This window comes from Sphaeramia orbicularis, chromosome 19, assembly GCF_902148855.1.
Source record: "Sphaeramia orbicularis chromosome 19, fSphaOr1.1, whole genome shotgun sequence".
Lineage (NCBI taxonomy): Eukaryota > Metazoa > Chordata > Actinopteri > Kurtiformes > Apogonidae > Sphaeramia > Sphaeramia orbicularis.
Window position 1 is genome coordinate 5131147 of NC_043975.1, and position 23155 is coordinate 5154301.

At 36.5% G+C, this 23155-nt stretch overlaps 1 protein-coding gene and 1 long non-coding RNA gene across 3 annotated transcripts in view; both read right to left on the reverse strand.

Annotated features, from left to right (window-relative positions):
* Nucleotides 1-321: 321 nt before the first annotated feature.
* ppm1bb (protein phosphatase, Mg2+/Mn2+ dependent, 1Bb) overlaps nucleotides 322-23155 on the reverse strand; it is a 59092-nt gene continuing 36258 nt past the window's right edge. Inside the window, exon 6 of one of the 2 annotated variants that reach the window (XM_030163651.1) lies at nucleotides 322-1802. In XM_030163651.1, the coding sequence (XP_030019511.1) occupies nucleotides 1773-1802 (30 nt within the window). In that variant the 3' untranslated portion in view covers nucleotides 322-1772. Of the gene's footprint in view, nucleotides 1803-19183; nucleotides 19748-23155 lie in introns of those variants that run through there. The other variant, XM_030163650.1, reaches the window with a different exon arrangement.
* On the reverse strand, nucleotides 16371-17831 carry LOC115439710 (uncharacterized). The gene is made up of 2 exons (XR_003938291.1): nucleotides 17551-17831; nucleotides 16371-16998 (listed from the first exon to the last, which is right to left on the reverse strand). It is a non-coding gene; the product is annotated as an uncharacterized LOC115439710 (long non-coding RNA).

Sequence of the window (23155 nt, forward strand, 5' to 3'; positions counted from 1 at the left end):
TGGGGTACCGACCCCAAGGTTGAAAAACACTGTTGTAATAGTTTTCCCGTAAAGTTGCTAACAAACAAACAAATACACAAACAAACACACAAAGCAAAGTGATCACAATACCTCCTAGCGGAGGTAAAAATCCAAAACTATCAGAACCTTGGGCGGTACTTTGTAGTGGAAACGTAGCATCAGTGAGTCCACCGGCTGAAAACAGAGTGTTCAGACCGATAACGGCCATGTTTGTTTGTGTTTTCTCCTAAAAGTGTAAACGTGCTGCTGATGGACGTCATACCCACGCCTCCCATGGGATGAAAACACAGCCACCACTGGTCCTTGGCAGGTATTTTATTTCATATATAGACGCTTTCTGTAATCAAATGTGAGTGCAATCAAACAACAGCAATACAAACATTATCAATGCAGTCTGAGAACCAGGAACAGGGTTAAAACAGGGAGTTCACTCACTCTACACAGCGAGCAGCTAGTAACCTCATGGACAACATTAAAAAAAAAAAAAAAAAAAAAAGAAAGAAAAACCTTCCCTCTGTCAGGACAGTCCAACTGTGACGCTGAGGAGGAGGAGGATGGTAGGATGCCAAAAACACCCCTCCCACCACCGCCGCTGTCTCCGCCGCCAATACGACATTTTTCCGCCCGAATTGAATTTCCATGAGTCCAACTTGCGCTCGGTTCTTCGGTGAACTACTTAACCTCCCATTTGCCCCCCCATCGTGATTATCATCGTCATCCTAATCAACAAAGAAGAAAAAAAAAAAAAAAAAAATTAGGAAAATCATCCACTTCTCACACGGCGGGGGCAGGAGCCAATCAGAGTCCAGAGGTCCTTTCAGCTTCAGTCAGGTTTAACCAATGGCTGTCCGCTCCTGCTCCAGTAGAAAAAAAAAAAAAAAAAATCACGTAGCTGTACATGTAGAACCGAAGAAGTCCTCATGCAGTGCCCGGCGATCGATGGTGGCACATCACATACGTGCACAGGTGGAAGTGGGAGGGAAATGATGGATTGGATGGGCGTGTCTGTTTGTGTGTGTCTGTGTGTAGTAGAGATTGTGTGTCTTTAAAGAGGGGAGAAGAAGCGAGGGTTTGTTAGGCAATTACCGGACCCGAGAGAAGGCAAACACACCCAAAAAAAAAAAAAAAAAAAAAAAAAAAAAGTCCAGGAGAAGATTTACATAGTCTTTTTGTTTTGTCCACTATTCGTCTTCTCTTGGCCCTCTTCAAAAACACTCACACGATGTCTCTCTCTCTCACACACACACAAACAAACAAACAAACACACACACACACTAGGTCCTCATGTATGTCATTGTGAAGTCACGTGTCAACATTCAAGAAAAAAAAAACAAAAAAAAACAAACATCTGAATGGTAAAAATCATCTCTACCATCACAATGTTTCAGTTCGTAAAATCTCGACATATCTGAGAAGTGATTTCTTTTTTTCCTCCAGGTTTAAAGCGTGTGTGTACTTGTTGTTGTTGTTGTCGTGGTTGTCGTCTTTTTGTCCCACTGCTGCAAACACACACACATGCACAACCAACATACGCACACTCACGCACTCCAACGCACACATGTCCTTGTTTTTATGATTTTTTTTTGTGTGTTTGTTATTTATTTATTTTTTTTTAGTTTTTTTTTTTTTTTTTAAGTGGAGAAAGACATGGCGCGGTGGAAGAGACGCTCCTCCTCTGGGGTTGGACGCACCGATCGCCAGGAGGAGACGGTGGGGGGAAAAGGGGAGTGGGGATGGGGTCGTCGCCACGGCTACCAGGGGTCTTCCAGCTCGCCGGCGCTCTGAGGAAACAGAAGAACAAAAAAAAAAAAAAGAGGGGAGAGGAGGAACACGGAGGGAGAAGAGAGTTAGGTTTGACTGTGAATTCACCGTCCGACAATGACATTATTTAGACTAAAAGTGTCGCAGCTTTCAGATCAAAAAACCAAAACATGATGATGAAGACGATGACATTCCCCCTGCCCGGCCTGTGTGCGCTAACAAAACCAGAACCCAGGACCTCTGATGACTCACCTTGCGGAGAATCACGAGGCCAACTGTCACTGAAAAACAGGGAGGGGGTGGAGAGAAGGGGGGGGGGGGGGGTCCCTAAGTCTACAGACCTCGACTCATCAAACAACACAAACGGTGGGTTTAAGTTCTGACTCTAGAAGTTTCTACTGATCCAGGACAGACTACGACGTCCTCAAATGTCTGAAACTACGTCCACACTAATGGGCTTTATGTCTGTCTACGACACACACGTCAAACATGCGGCCCTGGGGCCAAATCCGGCCCACCAAAGGGTCCAGTCTGGCCCTTGGGATGAATTTGTGAAATGCAAAAATTACACTGAGATGTTAATAATCATTTTAGTTCAGGTTCCACATTCAGACCAATTCAGTCTCAAGTGGGTCATCATAACCTATAAATACTCACAACTCCAAATGTTTCTCTTTGTAAATGTAAATATTTTCATGTATTTACATTAAAACAAAGTATAATATTGCAAAAATATCTGAATAACCTGAATAAGTATGAACAACCTGAAATGTCTTAAGAGAAGTAGGTGCAATTTTAATAATATTCCACCTTTTACTAAATGTTTTGTGTGTTTGTAGATCCACTGGGATCTGTGAGTTATAATGCACATGTGGAAATGATAAACTGAGGCAGAGTATTGTTAAATTTACACATTTGTTTCAGTTTGTTCATGTTATTCACGTTGTTTGAAAGGATATTTTGTAGATGCAAACATTTTCATGATGTAATTTTACTTGTTTCGCTCTAAAACATAGAGAAAAGTTTGGAGTTGACATTATTTCTATATTATTATGTTATTATTTCACTGGTCCAGCCCACTGCAGATCAAATTTAGCTGAATGTGGAACTGAACTAAAATGAGTTTGACAGCCCTGGTCTACGATGTTGGAGACATTATCTGTGACTAACGGACACAGGAAGTTATTCAAATATACGATATGGACAAAAGTATGTGGACACGTTGCATTCAGGTGTTTCTGGGATACAAAACAATCATGACTAATGTCAGAATTGTGATCTAATGTGAGACACAAGCTTTACATTATACACTGGAAAAAAATCTAAATCTTACCATGTGTATTTTTCTTATTTCTAGTGAAAATATCTCATCACACTTAAAATAAGACAGAATCACCTAAAGAGGAACTTTTGAGTGAGATATATAGAACTTATTTTTAGATAATAGATTTTGAAAATCTTATTTTTCAAGAAATCTTACCAGGATAATTTTCACTTGTTCCACTGGCAGATTTTTTGTTTGAATTAAGCAAAAAAGTGAAAATGATCTTGGTAAGATTTCTTGATATCCCTGATTGTCTCCAACTTCCCACTGAACCGATCAGCTGGGTCGGACCAGTAAAATATTAGCACAGGGGTCTGCAGCCTGTGGCTCCAGGGCCACATGTGGCTCTTCAGCCTCTCTCTACGGCTCCTTTGGTCAAAAAACATAAGAAACCTTTTGAAATGATCTGAAGGAGTCATTACTTTTTAACATTGTTATGGGCCTAAATCTATTCTAACTTTGTCCATCTGCAGAAATGCGCAGGCTTTACATGGAATAAAATAATTTTTTCACACCATAAAAACCAAAATGGATTATTTTCTTCCTAAATTCAATACAAGATGCTCAACTTGCATTTGGTCATAGTTTGTAAATAAGCCACTCTACATGAAAGTTGCTTTTTTTTTTCTCCATTCCACAACGTAATCATGTTTTGGAAATAGTGTCCATCATTTAAAAAATTGTACAAATCTTGAATGTTTTCTTTCTTGTACTTGTATAATTTCATAAATGCACCAGACATGACATTATTGCAATGGAAATACAAAGCTAAATATCAAACTAATCCCAAGGAGGCTACAGCAGAGCAGCCACCTCATGGTAAAATGTAGATGGGTTTACATTTTTTTTTCATGGCTCCGGTCAGATTTCTTTCTTTTTTCTTTTTTTAGACAAAAATGCCTCTTTAGGCTGTAAAGGTTGCTGACCCCAGTGTTAGCATAATAAGTTTCTGGTTATTCACATTTTATTATTAAACAATAGTTTGTAAATGTAAATATTTTCATAATGTAATATTTTTTCACATTAAAGCCATTATTAGTTATAGGTTGTTATCTTGTTACTAGTGTGTGACCTGTGGGGAACCACAGGTTGTAGATGCGGTAGTTTTTCTACTGGGGAGAGGAGACTTATGGGAAAAGATGTGAGTCTATATTTTATTAGTACTGACATAAAAATTGTTTGGTAAATTGTTCCTTAAAATGTGAACGACAGTTAATATGTTAATACGTAGGCGTGCATGCAGAGTGAAATTGTGAACCATTAAGTGCACAAATGGGGTGGGGGGTGAATAGTTCATAAGACCTCTCCCACTGTTGTGTAGGCAGGGTGTTAGTTTAAGGGGGCATTGAACCCTCTGGCCCTGAGACGTTCTGCATCACAACATGATAATACGACTGATAAAGGAGACGAGTCTGGATCGACCAACCTGATCTGCATGATTTTATATCATGTTTATTAGTGCTTTAACTCCCATGGAACAAGAAATAGTACCCAGTAAAACCTGGTGGACTCTGTATACATAAAAAAAAAAAAAAAGCTGTGCTGGAGACCAGCAGAAGAAAAGCAGCATAAAGCTACGATCTGCAAAATAAACAAGTGGAGGATGAAAGACGATGAGGTGAATGAACAACCTGCCAACGTCAGAAACAGACGAGCAGCACATGAAGACGATGTTTGAGGACGTATTAGTCCAATCCAGACCAGATCAGAACCAGAACCAAAACAAAACAAACAAAACAAAAGAAGCTAGCTTTGGACTTTTAGGTGTAAAAGTCAGTCATTTCCAAAAGTCTCAGTTGTAGGATTCTGAAATGCCAGAGTTGTGTGGACGCTTATTGAGCTCCTGCCACTTCCACAAGCTGAGTCTTTGTTTTCTGTTTTTTTTTTTTTTTTTTATGATGAGGATTTATTTATTTTCATACGAGTCGCGTTCCCATTAGCAAGTGTTTTCCCCAACACCAAAGACGAGTGTGATTCTTAAAACACATGAAAACCATCCCCATTTCAGAATGATAACTAACAGCAGCAGTGTTAAAGTCAGTTAAGTCAGGAGCCACAGTCAGCCCAATATGATCTCCAATGGGCCAGGACAAAATAATAATAATAATAATAATAATAATTACCTATAATTAAGGTCAACTCCAAACCTTTCCCTATATTTTAAGGTGAAAAACCTAAAATTACCTTCAGAAAAATGTACACATCTATAAACTACCCTTTAAAAAATGTGAATAACATGAACAACCTGAAATTCCTTAAGAAAAATATGTGTAATTTTAACAATATTCTGCCTCAGCTTTGGATCTATAAAGGCACAAAACATTTAATAACAGGCAGAATATTGTTCAAACTGTACTTCAGACTAGATTGATTACGTTCATCATGTCGTCCGTTCCAAATGTTCTTACAGATTTCCTTGTGATCCGACAAGCAGAGTTGAATCGGGAAATTTTTACCTTGAAAAGTTTCCCGGCCCAATCAGCTGTTTTTAGACCCGTCAAACCAGGAAGCGTTTGACAGCTGTGATGAAGGCTGAAGCTACGGCTGAAACTGTCAGCAGGTAAAAACATCTTTCCTCAACTCTATTTCTCTGATCATAAGAAAATCTCTGAATGTACTTCAGTCCGTTAACCCTTGTGTGTTGTTCAGATTTGTGTTATTCAGCCAGTGTCTGTGGGTCTGGTGGATCCGCTGCGTTTATGGGTTTTTAATTCAACATAATCAAACAATTTTATGTTAAAATACTCGACAGATGTTTACTTCATCCCAATTACAAGCTACATAAAGAACATAGATGTTTAATATTTGTCCTTTGCCTTTTCTTAGATCATATTTATGAATTAAAGTGCTACTTGTTTTTAGTTTGTCTTTTTAATAAAATGTAATATAATCAAGATATGAGAGGAAAAAACTCATAAAAAATAATTACTCATCATTTTTCTTTTAATAAAAAATGAAAACACAGACCCAAACACCATACAAGGGTTAAGACATTTCAGGTTGTTCATATTTGTTCAGGTTAGTCACGTTTTATTGTGAAAGGATAGTTTGTAAATGTAAATATTTTCATGTAATTTTAGAGGTTTTTTTGATACTAAAACAATATTTATCAGTTATTCTGATCATATTTTACTGGTCTGACCCATTTGAGATTGAATTCACCTGTCTGTGCCCGTTGAACTAAAGCGTCTTAAGTGTAATTTTTGCATTTCACTATTTCCTCCCAAGAACCGGATCGGACCCTTTAGCGGGGCGGTTTTGGTCCATGAGCCGCATGTTTGACACCCCTGCCTGGCTTATAAAGACGAGTCAATGCTAAGTGTAAACCTAGCATAGAAATAATTACTCATCATTTTTCTTTTAATAAAAATGAAAACAGGTCCCACAGACCCAAACACCATACACAGATTAAGACACTTCAGGTTGTTCATATTTGTTCAGGTTAGTCACATTTTATTGTGAAAGAATAGTTTGTAAGTGTAAATATTTGCATGTAATTTTAGTTTTTTGACCCTAGAACAATATTTATAGATTATTCTGATCATATTTTACTGGTCTGACCCACTTGAGATTGAACTGTTCTGTATGTGCCCCCTGAATTAAAATGACTAAAGTGTAATTTTTGCATAATATTTTTTTTTACACTAAAACAATATTTATATGTTGTTCTGACCATATTTTACTGGTCCAACCCTTTTGAGATTGAATTAGTCTGTATGTGCCCCCTGAATTAAAATGTCTAAAGCATAATTTTTGCATAATTATTATTTTATTTTTTTTTACACTAAAATATTTATCGGTTATTCTGATCATATTTTACTGGTCTGACCCGCTTGAGATTGAATTAGTCTGTATGTGCTCCCTGAATTAAAATGTCTAAAGCGTAATTTTTGCATAATTTTTTTTTTTTCACTAAAACAATATTTAGCAGTTATTCTGATAATATTTTACTGGTCTGACCCACTTGAGATTGAATAAGTCTGTGTGCCCCCCGAATTAAAAACGTCTACAGTGTAATTTTTGCGTAATTTATTTATTTATTTTACACTAAAACAATATTTCTAGGTTGTTCTGATCATATTTTACTGATCCGACCCATTTGAGATTGAACTCGTCAGTATGTGCCCCCTGAATTAAAATGACTAAAACGTAATTTTTGCATTTTTTTTTTTTTTTTACACTAAAACAACATCTATTGGTTATTCTAATCATATGTTACTGGTCCGACCCCCTTGAGATTGAACTGTTCTGTATGTGCCCTCTGAATTAAAATGACTTAAGTGTAATTTTTGCATTTCACTATTTCCTCCCAAGAACCAGATCGGACCCTTTAGCCGGTTTTGGTCCACGAGCCGTCCGTTTGACACCCCTGCCTGGCTTATAAACACAAGTCTATGCTCGGTGTAAACATAACCAGTTTCCCAACAGCTGTATCAGTGTGGACGCAGCCTGAGGACTAGATCTAGACCATCTAGATCTGCACTATGAGGATCTGCACAACCAGGACTTGAATTCTGCTCCACAACACATTTAAGACCGAGGGTTTGAAGACGCCCTCGGGTCTGACTCTACTCACTACGAACACACAGAGTAAAGGCACATGAGTGGGACACAAACACATACACATGGTAGCATTAAACCTCAGATCAGTTTGAATTGTTTATTTGTCAACTTGCATGTATCTGCGTGGGACAGATTTGGCCCACTTAACCATGTACAAATACAACTCAGTCACACACACACACACACTCAAACACACACACACACTCGCACTCAGTGTTTAGCATCACTTCCCCACCGATAGTTAAGTGCCTTAGATATTGAACAGATAAGTTCAGTGCATGCATTACCAGAGCCAGTGGGTACAGGGCGTTAAAACAGACTCACAACCTCCCTGACACAAAGAAAAAATACAAATAAAAATAAAAAAACACCGTCCGCTAAAACCAAACCATGAGGTAAGACTCGCAGATGTGGAACAGACCGTGTGGAGAATCAATAAATCTGGGTTTTATTAAGAGTTGGAGCTCCATTCATGAACCAGGGCTGGGCGGTAAAAACCACTGCGGTCGTTTTTACTCCGTATGAACCGACACATAGAAATAAACCAGGTAGATTTTCCATGTGATGAGTTAAACTGGCGAGTAAACGTCTGTGTAAAGTAGTCATGAGGGAAAAACCACTGCGACGAGTCTATGCTGCAGCAAAACACACTTTTAGATGTGATGTTGCATTCAAGTACACCTCATAAAATCAGGAATCTACTATAACCCTTTCATGCATGGTAGACACGACAGTGGACGGCTATTCTCCAGCTGTTCTCTTGTACAGTCACGGAAAAAATGATTAGACCAACCAAAGTCATCAAAAATAATGGTTCTGCAATCCAGTCCTAACTCCTGTGTGTCATGTGACTAAAACAGACAGAAAAGAAAACATGGAATGTCTAAAAGCACTGTTTTTGTCAGTACAATGACATACATATTGATGGAAGAACTGAAGTGATTTTGGTTTTTATCAAGAAAACATGGAAAATGGATAGATATCAGCTCTGAAATTAAACTACTATGAGCTATTTTTGTTGTTATCATTATATTTGACCAAACAAATGTAGCTTTAGTTGTATCAGGCATTAAAATGAACAAGAAACTGAAGAAAACAAGGAGTGGTCTAATAATTTTTTCCGCAACTATATATATATTCATGGGTTTGGTGGTTGTAGTTCCATATCAGTCTACACAGTGGACGCTCATGCACCATCCCATACACTGACATTCAGACATTACTGTAACTTTGTTGTTCTGGATAAACCTGATCTGCACTCACATGTTTTTTTTAAATCAACTGCTAATTGTTATAATTAATAGTTTTCTTAAACAAAAAGTTGTTTTTTTGGGGTTTTTTTTTGCATATTATTTCCATGAAGTGAGTAATAACAAGCATTAGAGTATGTTAAAATGTGAGAAAACATCAGATTCACTGCATCAGAAATGTTTTTATTGTATAGTTTTCACACAGTATATGACTTTCTGATGATGGGTTTTAACCCTTTCATGCATAGGCCACTCCAGTGGACAGTTCTTCTCCAGCTGTTCTCTTCTATATTCATGGGTTTTGTTGTTTTAGTTTCATATCAGCCAACACAGTGGACACTTACACATCATCTCATACACTGACATTCAGACCATTACTGTAACTTTGCTGTTCTTGATAAACCTGATCTGCACTAACATGTTTAAGTGTAAATCAATTGTTATTTGTTAGACAAGAAGTTTTTTTTTGCATATTATCTCCATGAAGTGAGTATTTACTAGCATTAGAATATGTTAAAATGTGAGAAGACATCAGATTAGCAGCATTAAACATGTTTTTATGTCATTGTTTTCATATCACTTTCTGATATTGGGTTTTAAACATATGTTTCTTTACTTCAGAAATTAAATGCATGGATGTTTTTGAAACTCCATAGGAAAAAAAAACTTGATCGCATTGTTTTTTTCATGCCTAAGGAGGAATAAAAACACTGAAGAAAAAAATCTTGACTAAGGTTCTCACAATTCATGCATGAAAGGGTTAAATACATGTTTCTTTGCTTCAAAAATTAAACACACGGTGTCAAGCTGAGTGGACTCCATGAAAAATAGGTTCATTAAAAAAAAAATTCAATCGCATAGTTTTTTTCATGCCTACAGAGGAATAAAAACACTAAGGGAAAAAAAATCTTGATTAAGGTTCTCATAACTTATGCATGAAAGGGTTAAATAGTGGACAAAAATATTACATTATGGTATTTTTTCTTGTTTTCCTTTGTTTAGACATAATACAGCATCTGTCATTACACAGAGGATGATAGTAATCTAAAAAAAAAAAAAAAATACCAGGATCATATTTTTTGTTTTATTGCCCAGCCCTGTGTACTATTTACATTCATTCAAAGAGTTAATGTTGAAATGATCGAATAAGCTTTGGATGGACTGAAGATTGAATGACAGGGCTTCAGTACAGATCAGGTTGAGTCATTTAAGAAACTAATAAATTCTGGTGACTTTTGGGTCAATGACAGAGTTCCTCTTGTGCCTCATTCGTCAAGTTTTCAATACCCAGTCCGTCTAAAAAACAATCAGCAGTTGGAACTAGGGATGCAACGGTACAGGTTATGCACGGTTCGGTACGTATTGTGGTTCTAGAGTGACGGTTCATGGTACTGCTCTGACGCAGAGGTCGGCTGGAGCCCAGCTGTGCACCGAAACGCAACTGGGAGCTGATGGAGAGAATTAAGGCTCATTTATGTTTACGTACATTAATAGGGTCGTTTGTTTGAAATGTTATCATGTGTCACTGCCTTCATACTTCCATACATCATGTACGTTGGAATGAGGATTTCTCAATTAATCCACCAGAGGGCGCCACTCTTAATTACCATACTGACAGAATACCATGAAGAAGAGTAAAGTTTTGTAAGAAGAAGAAGAAGAAGAAGAAGAAGAAGAAGAAGAAGAAGAAGAAGAAGACAGTCAATAATAACAAACATGGCGACGACAGAGTAGGTTTTAAATTTAAATTAAGACAGAAGTAACTATAATTTAAGAGGTCTTTATATTTTTGAATGTATGAAAGTGAGCACAAATGTGAAGTCCAGATGTATTTGGGTTGCGGATGTGAAATTATGGGATGGACTTGATGAATTTAAGTTGTTCACTTCTCTGATTAAGTTAAAAAAATGCCTTAAGTATAAGATCATTCAGGAATATTAAGTGGAGCTGGTAGATTTAGTTATAATGACACTGCTCCATGATGTAAACATTTAACCCTTTCATTCATACTGGTCACTCCAGTGGACAGTTCTTCTCCAGCTGCTCTCTTGTATATTCCTGGGTTTTGTTGTTTTAGTTCCATATCAGCCAACACACCTCCATCCCATACACTGACATTCACACCATTACTGTAACTTTCCTGTTCTTGGTAAACCTCATCTGCACTAACATGTTTGAGTGTAAATCAATTGCTAATTGTTTTTAGACTGTAAATAACAGTTTTCTTAAACAAAAAGGGTTCTTTTGCATATTATCTCCATGAACTGAGTCATAACTAGTATTAGAGTGTGATAAAAGGTGAGAAAACATCAGATTAGTGGCATTAAAAATGTTTTTATTCAGTAATTTCCACACAGTATATCACTTTCTGATACTGCAGTTTAAATACGTTTCTTTGCTTCGAAAATTAAACACATGGTGTCCAAATGAGTGGACATTTTTTTTAACTCCACAAAAAATAGGTCCATTAAAAGATATTAAATCGCATTCTTTTTCTCATGCCTAAAGAGGAATAAAAACATTCAGGAAAAAATCTTGACTAAGGTTCTCAAACTTCACGCATGAAAGGGTTAAACTAGTGTAAGTGGAGTGTCAGGTGAAAAGGAGAGGCAAAAAAATAAGCTTCTGGCTCATTCCTTTTCTTGGTTTTTGTGTTTATTGTGGTTGTTGTACTGTGTGTGGTGATTACTGTACGAACCAAAAATAAACCATTCATTCATTCATTTATTTTACTAACGTGGATACTAATGTAAATATTGAGATGGCTAGTTGGTAGTAGAAGGACTGTGCTCCACGTCTGGTTTGAGCTGGGTTCTGCCGCGTCCTGCTTTAGACGGGTTCCACATCTGGCTCCAACCAAGAACAGTAGAATTCCGTTACTCGTCTTGCAAAGCTCTAATGTAATTGCGAGTTGTCTGGAAATGTCATTTGAAAATGAAAAATGAACCACACCGCGGTACCTGCTCGCACCGAACCGTGAGTGGCGTTGCACCCCTAGTTGAACCGTTTAGTTTTTGCAGATCTGGAGGTCTGTAACCTTACTTCTGTATTTAACTGCACTAAACAATGACTAATGTCAGAACTGTGATCTAATGTGAAGCTTTACATTATACACTGGAAAAAAATCTAAATCTTACCAAGTGTTTTTTTTCTCATTTCTAGTCCAAATATCTCATCACACTTAAAATAAGACAGAATCACCTAAAGAGTAAGTTTTCAGTGAGATATAAGAACTGATTTTTGGACAATAGATCTGGAAAATCTGATTTCAAGAAATCTTACGAAGATAATTTTCCCTTTTTCCACTGGCAGATTTTTTTTCTTAATTCAAGATTTGTTTGAAAATATACTTGGTAAGATTTTGATTTCTTCCAGTGTGATGACTTTTGATGGTCTAATAATTCTTTCAGCGACTGCACCTCATATAACCGCACTTAAAAAAACCTGCCCCATCCCTGGATGATGTAAAAAAAACCAAAAAAAACAAACGATGCTCAAGTCTGTGTCCATTGCTGCCCAGGTGTTAGACAGTACCCAGACTGGTTTATACAACCTAAACATGCTGATAAACGGCTTAACATTCGAGTATCAACCACTACCAAAAAACCAGACATTTCAGTAGTGACGACTAGTTTCTTACTCACACACACACACACACACACACATGCAGACAAACACACACACACACACTGACACACGCACACACACACACAGATACACAAAAGAGTGTGTTCTGAGTCTGTAGGTGGAGTAGGCCTGAAGACAGAGCAGTGTGTGGGACACAGCTGCCCATCAGAGGGTCTCCTCTGCCCATCAGAGGGTCTCCTCTGCCTCCCTCTGTCAGTTCGTCCACTGGAAGCAGGTGAGGTGAAGAGGGCGGGGTCAGGTCGGAGGGGGCGGGGTTTCAGCCAGAAGCCAATACTGCTAAATCGGTAGGCCGTGGAGTGTACGTACGGGTTTATACTGTGTGCCGAGGGGAGGGGCCAGGGGAGGGGGGAGGGGCCAACCACTTTCACATGTGACCAATCACTGCAATGAGGTGTGTGTGTTTGTAAACATCAGTCTGTGAGGTGGAGATGGAAAAGTGGTTGGCGAGTTCGGAAGTGGAGGTGTTTAGCGACAGAGGCCGAACGTGAACAGACACAAGGGCTGTTGAAATCTCTGCTGCAGTATTCAAGTATTTATGAGGGATTACTGTGGCTGAAGCGGCCCATACAGCTGTGTTTCCACCAGAGTGAGCACAAGTTTACTCCTCCAGTAAAGTCACTGTTTAGGTGAAGATACAGATACGTCGGAGGGTGGGAACCGTCAAGCAAAGATACTAAAGGGTGTCCACAAAGTCTGTTTACAATTTAAAAGATCTGTTACAAAAGTAACTGATGAGATATGTGAATCAGATTTGTATCATAATATAATCCTCTGTATTTTGCAGTTTTTAAAGGTATTTATTTAACTGACTGACCAGGTAAAATATCAAAGTGAGTAAATTCAAGGGTTAGTACATTAAAAAAGAGAAAACTAAAGAAAAAGACAGCAAAATATGTCTTTATGTGAATAAAGTCCCTTTTCCACTGACCCTCAGATTGTGCGAATATAACTTGCGCATAAAAATGTACCTAATGGAAAAACTACAATTTCGCCAAAACTCTAATTTTTCGATTAAAAGTTTTTGCGCTGGCAAGAGGTGGTTTTTCAGGTGTAGTGCAATAGGTGTATCACACAAAACTGCAATGGAAAGACTTTTTTCCGCAACTAGAGACACATGAATAAAAAAACAAACAAACAAAAAAAACAGATATTGACGGACGTTACCAGCAAAAAAGAAGAGTTTTAAAACAAACATGGTGCAGTATGTGTGGACACATAAGGAAACTAAATAATTTTTTCATTTAGTACGAGACAGAGGGGTAATATATAATAAAAATGAATATATCTGTAAATCAACATGATATTTACGTTTGTCACCATGTTTATGGAATGACTTCTTGTGTCATCTTGCGAAATAAACAAATCATCACATTTGTGATTTAATGGAAAAACCCACATTATGCACTTCAGTTTTTTTTCCTATATTTAATTTACTGATCATGTAGAGTAAAGGTAAAGGTTATTATATCAAAACAGAGATAACTGAAGAAAAAGTGATTCATTAATTGAACATAAACCCAGTGTGTCCATCCACTGTCCATGGGTTTTACTGGGGAATCAATGTTTCGATTTTTCAAATAATTTTCTTCATTTTGTTGCTTATTTTCTCCATGTTATTTATCATTTTGTAAATTTTCTTCTTCACTTTCGTTTATTTTGTAAATTTCACTTATTTTATTTGTTCATTTTGTTACCCTTTTTAAATATTGTTCTTCAAATTACTTCAGTTTGTGGCTTATTTTGTTCATGTTATTGTTTTGTTGATTTATTTATCATTTTTGTTCTTTTATTCACCACTTTGGTTATTTTTGTTCATTTTGTTGCTTAGTTTATCTTTTTATTAAATTTATTTTACTAAATTCTGTGCTTATTTCTTCTACGCTATTATCATTTGGTAGGTTCTTTATTAGTTTTTGTTAATTTTGTTTATTAATACATATGAAAAACAAGTATGTCCATCCACTGTGATTGATGGGTTTTACTGGTGAATCAATGTTGTAGAAGATGACAGTGTTTCCATGGTAACTACGAACTCTCTGAACATCCAAATGGGTCATATCCTCTGATCATGAAAAGATGAAGAACTGTATTTTACACCAATTATTTACATGTATTGATAGGATTAGTGGATCAACAGGTATTAAACAGTTTAGATCAGTAGATGGTTTTGTTCATTTTGTTCATTTCATTTATTTTATTTGTTCATTTTCTTACCCTTTTTTAAATATTTTTCTTCAAATTACTTTAGTTTGTGGCTTATTTTATTCATGTTACTTATTATTTTGTTGATTTGTTTTTCATTTTTGTTGTTTATTGATCACTTTGGTTGTTTTTGTTCCTTGTGTTCCTATTTTATCCTTTTTTTCCCTTTATTTTACAAAATTTTGTGCTTATTTCTTGCACATTATTTAACATTTTGTAGGATCTTTATTGGTTTTTGTTCATTTTATTTATTAATACATATATTTACTGGTGAATCAATGTTGTAGAAGATGTTTCCATGGTAACTACGGAGCCTCTGAATGTCCAAATGGGTCTTATCTGATGACCATGAAAAGATGAAGAACTGCATTTTATAATAATTATGTACATGGATTGATAGAATTAATGGATCAACAGGTATTAAACAGTTTAGATCAGTATCACCAGTGGCTGTTTGGGTGTTTAAGGGTTAACTGGTTAAATACGAAACATTTACCCAGTACGTCTGCTGCACAAGACGCTGCTAAAAACAACTGTAAAAGTACCATTGAAGACAGTTGGACGCAGTAGTCCATTTATTGTGCCACGACTTTTCCCATACATCTCTGAACATTTCTGATCCGTCGACTCCTCGTTTTTTTTTTTTTTTTATTTCAGCTCCTATTTTTAACGCGCCGTCGCTGTACGTTGGGGTTTTCATTGTGCTCCGACGCGTTACGGTGGACAGATGGACTGACGTTGTAGCCTAAGCCTTACACAAACAGAGCTGTGGAAAAAATTCACAGACCACTCCAAATGTCCAGACCTTAATGCCAAGGACAATATCTGGAATGCCATCAAACAAAGCTGAGCTGCTTGTATTTTTGCGCCGGGAGCGGCAGAAACAGCCGACAACCATGTGAAAGACGCACGGAGGCTGCAGCGAACACTGATTTCACCTCCGATGAATTATATCAGTTTGTTTTCGTTGCATTATTCAAGGTCTGGAACAAAACATTTATCATTATTATTACCAACCGACTCCTAAATGAAGGCTCTCAGTATCACGGCCTTTATTTAGAATTCGATTTCTACTGAAACACATACCGATACCAGTGTATTTTTTTTTGCTCAACAGTCACATGGTCTTATTTGTCGAATGTTCTCGGATCTAGAAGACAGTTAATATTCACACCTGCACTTGTAACAAACCGATGTAGTGTAGGTAGTTTTCAAATCTTGATATCAAAATAAAGAATAACTGTTCTTGTGGCGACTTCTAAATGAATCTCTCTCAACATTTAACCTTTACCAAGTAATTTATGATAATATTATCCTCCACATGATGCATTTTTCAGTAGAAATCAGGGTTTTTTTATATTTAATTCACTGATTATGTAGATGTTCATAAAAACTCAGAGTAAATTAAGAGGACATTTTATCTAAATATAGAAAACTGAAGAAAAAGTGAGGTTTTTTTTAACAAATACATGATTAACTGAACGTAAAAACAAGTGTCGACATTTGCCATAAATGAAAAAAAAAATGTTTTTCTCCACATTTAAGCTTTGTTAAGTGACTTGTATCTGTAAACATCACCTCCCTTTGTTCTTAATAGTATATTTTTTTAATTTTACAGTCACATGGTCTTATTTGTCAAATGTTCTCAGGTCTAGAGGACAGTTAATATTCACACCTACACCTGTAATGAACCGATGTAGTGTAGGTAGTTTTCAAATCTTGATATCAAAATAAAGAATATTTTTGGAAAAAACTCCAGCACCTAAAGGGTAAAAAAACCTTTGACTTAACCCTGGATTACCTACAACTGTTCATGTGACGACTTACAAATGAACCTCTCTCAACATTTAACCTTTACCAAGTAATTTATGATAATATTATCCTCTGCATGATGCATTTTTCAGTAGAAATCAGTTTTTTTTTCATATTTAATTCACTGATTATGTAGATGTTCATAAAAACACATAGTAAATTAAAAGGACATTTTATCTAAATATAGAAAACTGAAGAAAAAGTGAGTTTTTTTTAACAAATACATGATTAACTGAATGTAAAAACAAGAGTCGACATTTGCCATAAATGAAAAAAAGATTTTTTTCTCCACATTTAAGCTTTCTTAAGTGACTTGCATCTGTCTGTAAACATCACCTGCCTTTGTTCTTAACAGTGTATTTTTTTGTTCAAGAGCCACATGGACTTATTCGTCTAGAGGACAGTTAACATTCACACCTCCACCTGTAATGAACCGATGTAGTGTAGGTAGTTTTCAAATCTTGATATCAAAATAGAGAATATTTTTGGAAAAAACTCCAGCACCTAAAGGGTTAAAAACCTCTGACTTAACCCTGGAACACCGACAGCTGTTCTTGCAATGACTTCCAAATGAACTTCTCTCAACATTTAGCCTTTCCTTCATAATTTACTATAATATTATTCTCCGCATGTTTCATTTTGTCAGTGTAAATCAGGCTTTTTTTTTTTCTTATTTAATTCACTGCTGGTGTAGATGTTCATAAAAGCTCAGAGTAAATTCAAAGGTTATTAGATCTAAATAGAGAAAACGGAAGAAAAAGTGAGGTTTTTAACAAATATACGATTAACTGAATGTAAAAACAAGTGTTGACATTTGCCACAAATGAAAAAAAATTTAAAAAAAAATTTGATCCATATTTAACCTTTCCTGCCCTTGTTCTTAATAGTGTATTTTTGTTTGTTTGTTTTACAGTCACATGGTCTTATTTGTCTAATATTCACAGTTTAGAGGACAGTTAACATTCACACCTGCACCTGTAACGAACCACACATGGATTTACTGTTTGTTTTTGGAATGTTTACATATAAAAGTGGGTCAAACAGATGCTAATGTTGAAAACCTGCTGATATGATGGAATGTGGACACCTAAAGGGTTAACAACCTTTGACTTAACCCTGGAACACCTAGAACTATGTTTGCAGCGACTTCCAAATGAATCTCAGCATTTCTTTACCAAGTAATTTATAATAATATCCTCTGCATGTTGCATTTTTCAGTAGAAATCAGGTGGTTTTTTAATATTTAATTCAATGATTATGCAGATGCTCATAAAAGCTCAGAGTAAATTCAAAGGATATTTTATCTAAATTGAGAAAACTGAAGAAAACGTGAGTTCAACTGAAGAAAAAGCGAGTTTTTTAGCAAATATATCATTAACTGAAGTAAGAAAAAGCGTGTACAACCACTATCATCTGCCACAAATTAAAAAAAAAACTTTCTCCATATTTAACCTTTCCTGCCTTTGTACTTAATAGTGTATTTTTTGTTTGTTTTACAGTCACATGGTCTTATTTGTCTAATATTCACAGTTTAGAGGACAGTTAATATTCACACCTGCACCTGTAATGAACCACACATGGATTTACTGTTTGTTTTTGGAATGTTTACATATAAAAGTGGGTCAAACAGATGCTAATGTTGAAAACCTGCTGATATGATGGAATGTGGACACCTAAAGGGTTAACAACCTTTGACTTAACCCGGGAACACCTAGAACTATGTTTGCAGTGAATCTCTCAACATTTAACCTTTACCAAGTAATTTATTACAATATTATCCTCTGCATTTGGCATTTTTAGTGTAAATGAGGTCTTTTTTTAAAATTTAATTCACTGATCGTGTAAATTCAAAGGTTATTATATCTAAATAGAGAAAACTGAAGAAAAAGTGAGTTTTTTAGCAAATGTATCATTAACTGAATGTAAAAACAAGCGTCTACAACCACTGTCATCTGCCACAAATGAAAATTTTTTTTCTCTCCATATTTAACCTGTCCTGCCTTTGTACTTAATAGTGTATTTTTTTGTTTGTTTTACAGTCACATGGTCTTATTTGTCTAATATTCACGGTTCAGAGGACAGTTAATATTCACACCCGTACCTGTAACGAACCACACATGGATTTATCATTTGTTTTTGGAATGTTTACATATAAAAGTGGGTCAAACAGATGCTAATGTTAAAAACCTGCTGATATGATGAAGTGTGGACTTTTACTAAAGGAATGCATCAGGGTCTGGAATAGGGCTGAAAGATACATCGTTATTGTATCTATATCTAGATATGAACATTCGAGATATTAATATCGAAAAAGCAACGATATAAACGATATAGATTTCTGCAGTAAAAAACATTTTCTGCAGTAAAATGTTTGATTTGTAATTTATTTATTCGTACTTTATGTTCATGTTGATGACCGGCAGTGAGTTCCTATAAATAAAACTGCACTTCCCACATTCTTTTGTATTATGATGTTTGTATTTTTCTGAAAAACGCTTGGTATTCACTGAACACGTAGTCATATCGTATCGATATCCAGATATCTGGCATGAATATCGAGATATGAAATTTTGTCCATATCGTTCAGCCCTAGTCTGTCAGACAGTGGAAGGAATTGTTGGAGTACGCTGGAAACACAGACGACCACGGGCCTTAAGGAACCTGGGGTTAGTGCTTAGCGTCGGCCCCAGGTGCTGATGGGGCGGCCTCTTCTGTCTGTTCATGTTCTGTGATGCAGGAAGTAGGAGGAGGCGTGGTTATAGCGTGTGTGACTACAGCTCTGGGGGCGGGGTTTGGGTAGGTGGGTGGGTGGGTGCACGCGGGTGGCTCAATCAGAGGGGTCGGACTTGGGTGCGGGCGCGTCTTGGCTGGCCTCCGGCTCGGCGGTGGCAGGTGAGGGCGGGGGCGAGGGGGGAGAGGGAGGGGAGGCGGGCTGCTCCTGGCCGTCCTTGCCGTCACCATCATCGCCGCCGTCGTCGTCGTCCGCGGTCCTCCTGCTCTCCCCCGCGGCGCTCTCCCCCCGCAGCTGGTAGGCGGCCAGGGACTCCTCCAGCACCGAGCGGTACTGCCCCCGGTGGTGCAGGCGGAACTGCCGCAGAGCCTCCAGCAGGTGAGCCGCCGTGCTGCCACCTCCCTCCTCACTCTCCTCCTCTCCCCCCGCACAGGCCTGAGGCGACACGCCAGGGGTCAGACTCTGGAGGCAGCCGCCATTGGTCAAACACATCTAACCAGCAGCAGTACAACACTCAAGCACCACAGTATTGTCACGCACATGTATGACCCGCATACTGGCGTGGCAATATCCCAAACATCCCCGCACCAATCAGACGCTACCTCTGACCCTGTGACCACAACCCTTTGTGATATTCGCTGTGCGGTGTAACACAGAGGAGGGTCAGCACCCACATGGCCCTGCAGATCCACACCCCACTGACACACATGGACACACATCCACCCACGCCGCTGAAAGACGAGTGCATTTTATCGACATAGGGACACGACCGTGACTCTGAAGACAACATTATAGAACAGAAAACACATTTATTTACATTAGAGTAGAGATGGAACGCTTACCGGTATAACGATAAACTGTGGTAAAATTGCAGACGGTTAGTATTACTGTTTAAATTCTAATTATCATCATAACCGTGTTTGATTACCGCACTTTTCTGGATGTAACGATCTATTTTTATGTCAAATATTTGAGTGTAGTTTTAATTTATTACAATTTTAATTTTCTATACCTAATATTTGGAACCAATATTCACTTTTAAAGTGTTTGAAAAGGTTCGTTAAGCATCTGTGTGTTATTTATGCAATAAATTATATACATTTTTCAAATCAGATTTTATTTTATTTTTTTGTGTGTTTTCTGGCCATTTATGTTTTATAGTAGCTTAAAGTGAACTTTGAAAGAGAAAGAAAGAGAGAGAGACCTGATCCAAGCGCACAGAGAGAGAGAGAGACGACAGGGGTTGGACAAAATAATGGAAACACCTTAAAACATCAACAAAATATAATTTAATATGGTGTAGGTCCGCCTTTTGCGGCAATTACAGCCTCAGTTCTCCGAGGTATTGATTCATACAACTTATGAATTGTTTCCAAAGGAATTTTAAGCCATTCTTCAGTTAGAATACCCTCCAACTCTTAGAGACGATGGCGGTGGAAATCGACGTCTTACTTGAATCTCTAAAACTGACCATAAATGCTCAATAATGTTGAGGTCTGGGGACTGTGCCGGCCATACGAGATGCTCAACTTCATTAGAATGTTCCTCATGCCATTCTTTAACAATTCTAGCTGTATGGATTGGGGCATTATCATCTTGAGGTGAAGGTGTTTCCATTATTTTGTCCAACCCCTGTATATCTATGAAAAAGAAACTAAAACAACTCAAACTTGATGGAAAATAGTCAAACAATGGCCATAAGGTTCCATCTTTCATGCACATTTGTATGTTTGATGTTTACATGTTAATATTTGAATGTTTCTGCAACAGAAAGTACATTGTGCTGTTATTTTATTTATTTTTTCCAAAATACAACTTGGTTAAATTATTTCAGTGTGTGTATTCATACTTTTTGAACATGTTGAGCACATTTCAACAATACCGCGATAATAATGATAACCGTGATAATTCTGGTCACAATAACTGCGATATAAAATTTTCATATTGTTACATCCCAACATTAGAGCTGTGGGATACGACCAAAACCTAAAGTGAACGACTCTTATTTCACTGTAACTTTCCAAGCGGCTGCATTAGACGAAGAAACATGATGATATAGGAGTCGCGGAAAAAATGATTAGACCATCAAAAGTCAACAAAAACAATGGTTATGCAATCCAGTACTAAAAACCCTCATTTTAATGCCTGGTCCAACTAAAGGTCCATTTGTTTGGACAAATATAATGATAACTAAAATAGCTCATAGTAGTTTAATTTCAGAGCGGATATCTATCCATTTAACATGTTTTCTTAATAATAACCAAAATCACTTCAGTTCTTCCATCAACAGCTATGGCACTGTACTGACAAAAACAGTGCTTTTAGACATTCCATGTTTTCTTTTCTGTCTGTTTTAGTCACATGATACACACAGGAGTTAGGACTGGACTGCAAAACCATTGTTTTTGATGACTTTTGATGGTCTAATAATTTTTTCCTGCAACTGTATATACATATACATATTGTGCATTCGATAATATTATAACAAGCTTATTATAATTATTATTACTACTTTTACTTCAAATGTGCAATTGCATTTTTTTCACTACAGTTTTTTTTAATAGTAATGTTATTGTATTGTTTTTTTCTTTTTGTGTGTGTACATTCAGTGTTGTGCTGCTTTTGGAACCTCAGTTTCCTGACGGCTCTGCCCAAAGGATCAATAAAGTTCTATTTTATCTAATCTAATCTAATAACAAAATATAGAACATTATCTGAATGAGTGAATATCTAGTTATAATATAGAAGAATCAGACTATCATGATCAGGAGATATTATCACATTTATTAATGATTGTATTTGTAGTAAATACTTAAAGTGCATACAAATATTATAGTTTATATTCAAAAAGGTTGATTATGCAAATCTGATTGTGTGTGAGGTAATTAAAAAAGTATGTGAATGGTTTGTATGGATGCTTTGTGCTATTGTAAAAAAAAAAAAAATATATATATATATATACATATATATTTATAAAAGTGTGTGAACAAAGCAAAGGAAGGATGGAAACAGAAAGGACGTGTAGATTAGAGCTGTCAGTGATAAATGTATAAGACACAGTACTACTGAGCCAGTAACATTCTGTCACTGGTTTCATTAAAATGACGATGATGATGTTATTTAGTTCTGTTGAGAGTTAAAGCTGCAGAACTTGATCACTTCCACTTAAATTTATTTATTTTTCTTCAAATTCCTTCAGTTAGTAGCTTACTTTGTTGATGTTACTCATTATTTTGTGGATTTATTATTCATTTTTGCTCATTTTATTCATTACTTGGACTATTTTTGCTCATTTTGTGGCTTATTTTATCTTTTTATTTTAACTTCATTTTAGTACATTTTCTGCTTTTTTCCCACGTTATTCATTGTTTTGTAGGTTTTTATTCATTTTTGCTCATTGTATTCATTACTTGGGCTAGTTCTGGTCATTTTGTGGCTTATTTGATCATTTTTAAACTTTATTTTAGTACATTTTCTGCTTTTTATTCCACGTTATTCACTGTTTCGTAGGTTTTTATCCATTTTTGCTCATTGTATTCATTACTTGGGCAATTTTTGCTCATTTTGTAACTTATTTTATCATTTTTTACTTAATTTTAGTATATTTTCTGCTTTATTCCCCCCTACGTTATTCATTATTTTGTAGGTTTGTATTAACTTTTGCTCATTTTATTCATTACTTGGGCTATTTTTGCTCATTTTGTGGCTTGCTTTATCATTATTTACTTTATTTTAGTACGTTTTCAGCTTTTTTTTTTTCCCAACATCATTCATTATTTTGTAGGTTTTTATTCCTTTTTGCTCATTTTATTCATTACTTGGGTTATTTTTGCTCAGTTTGTG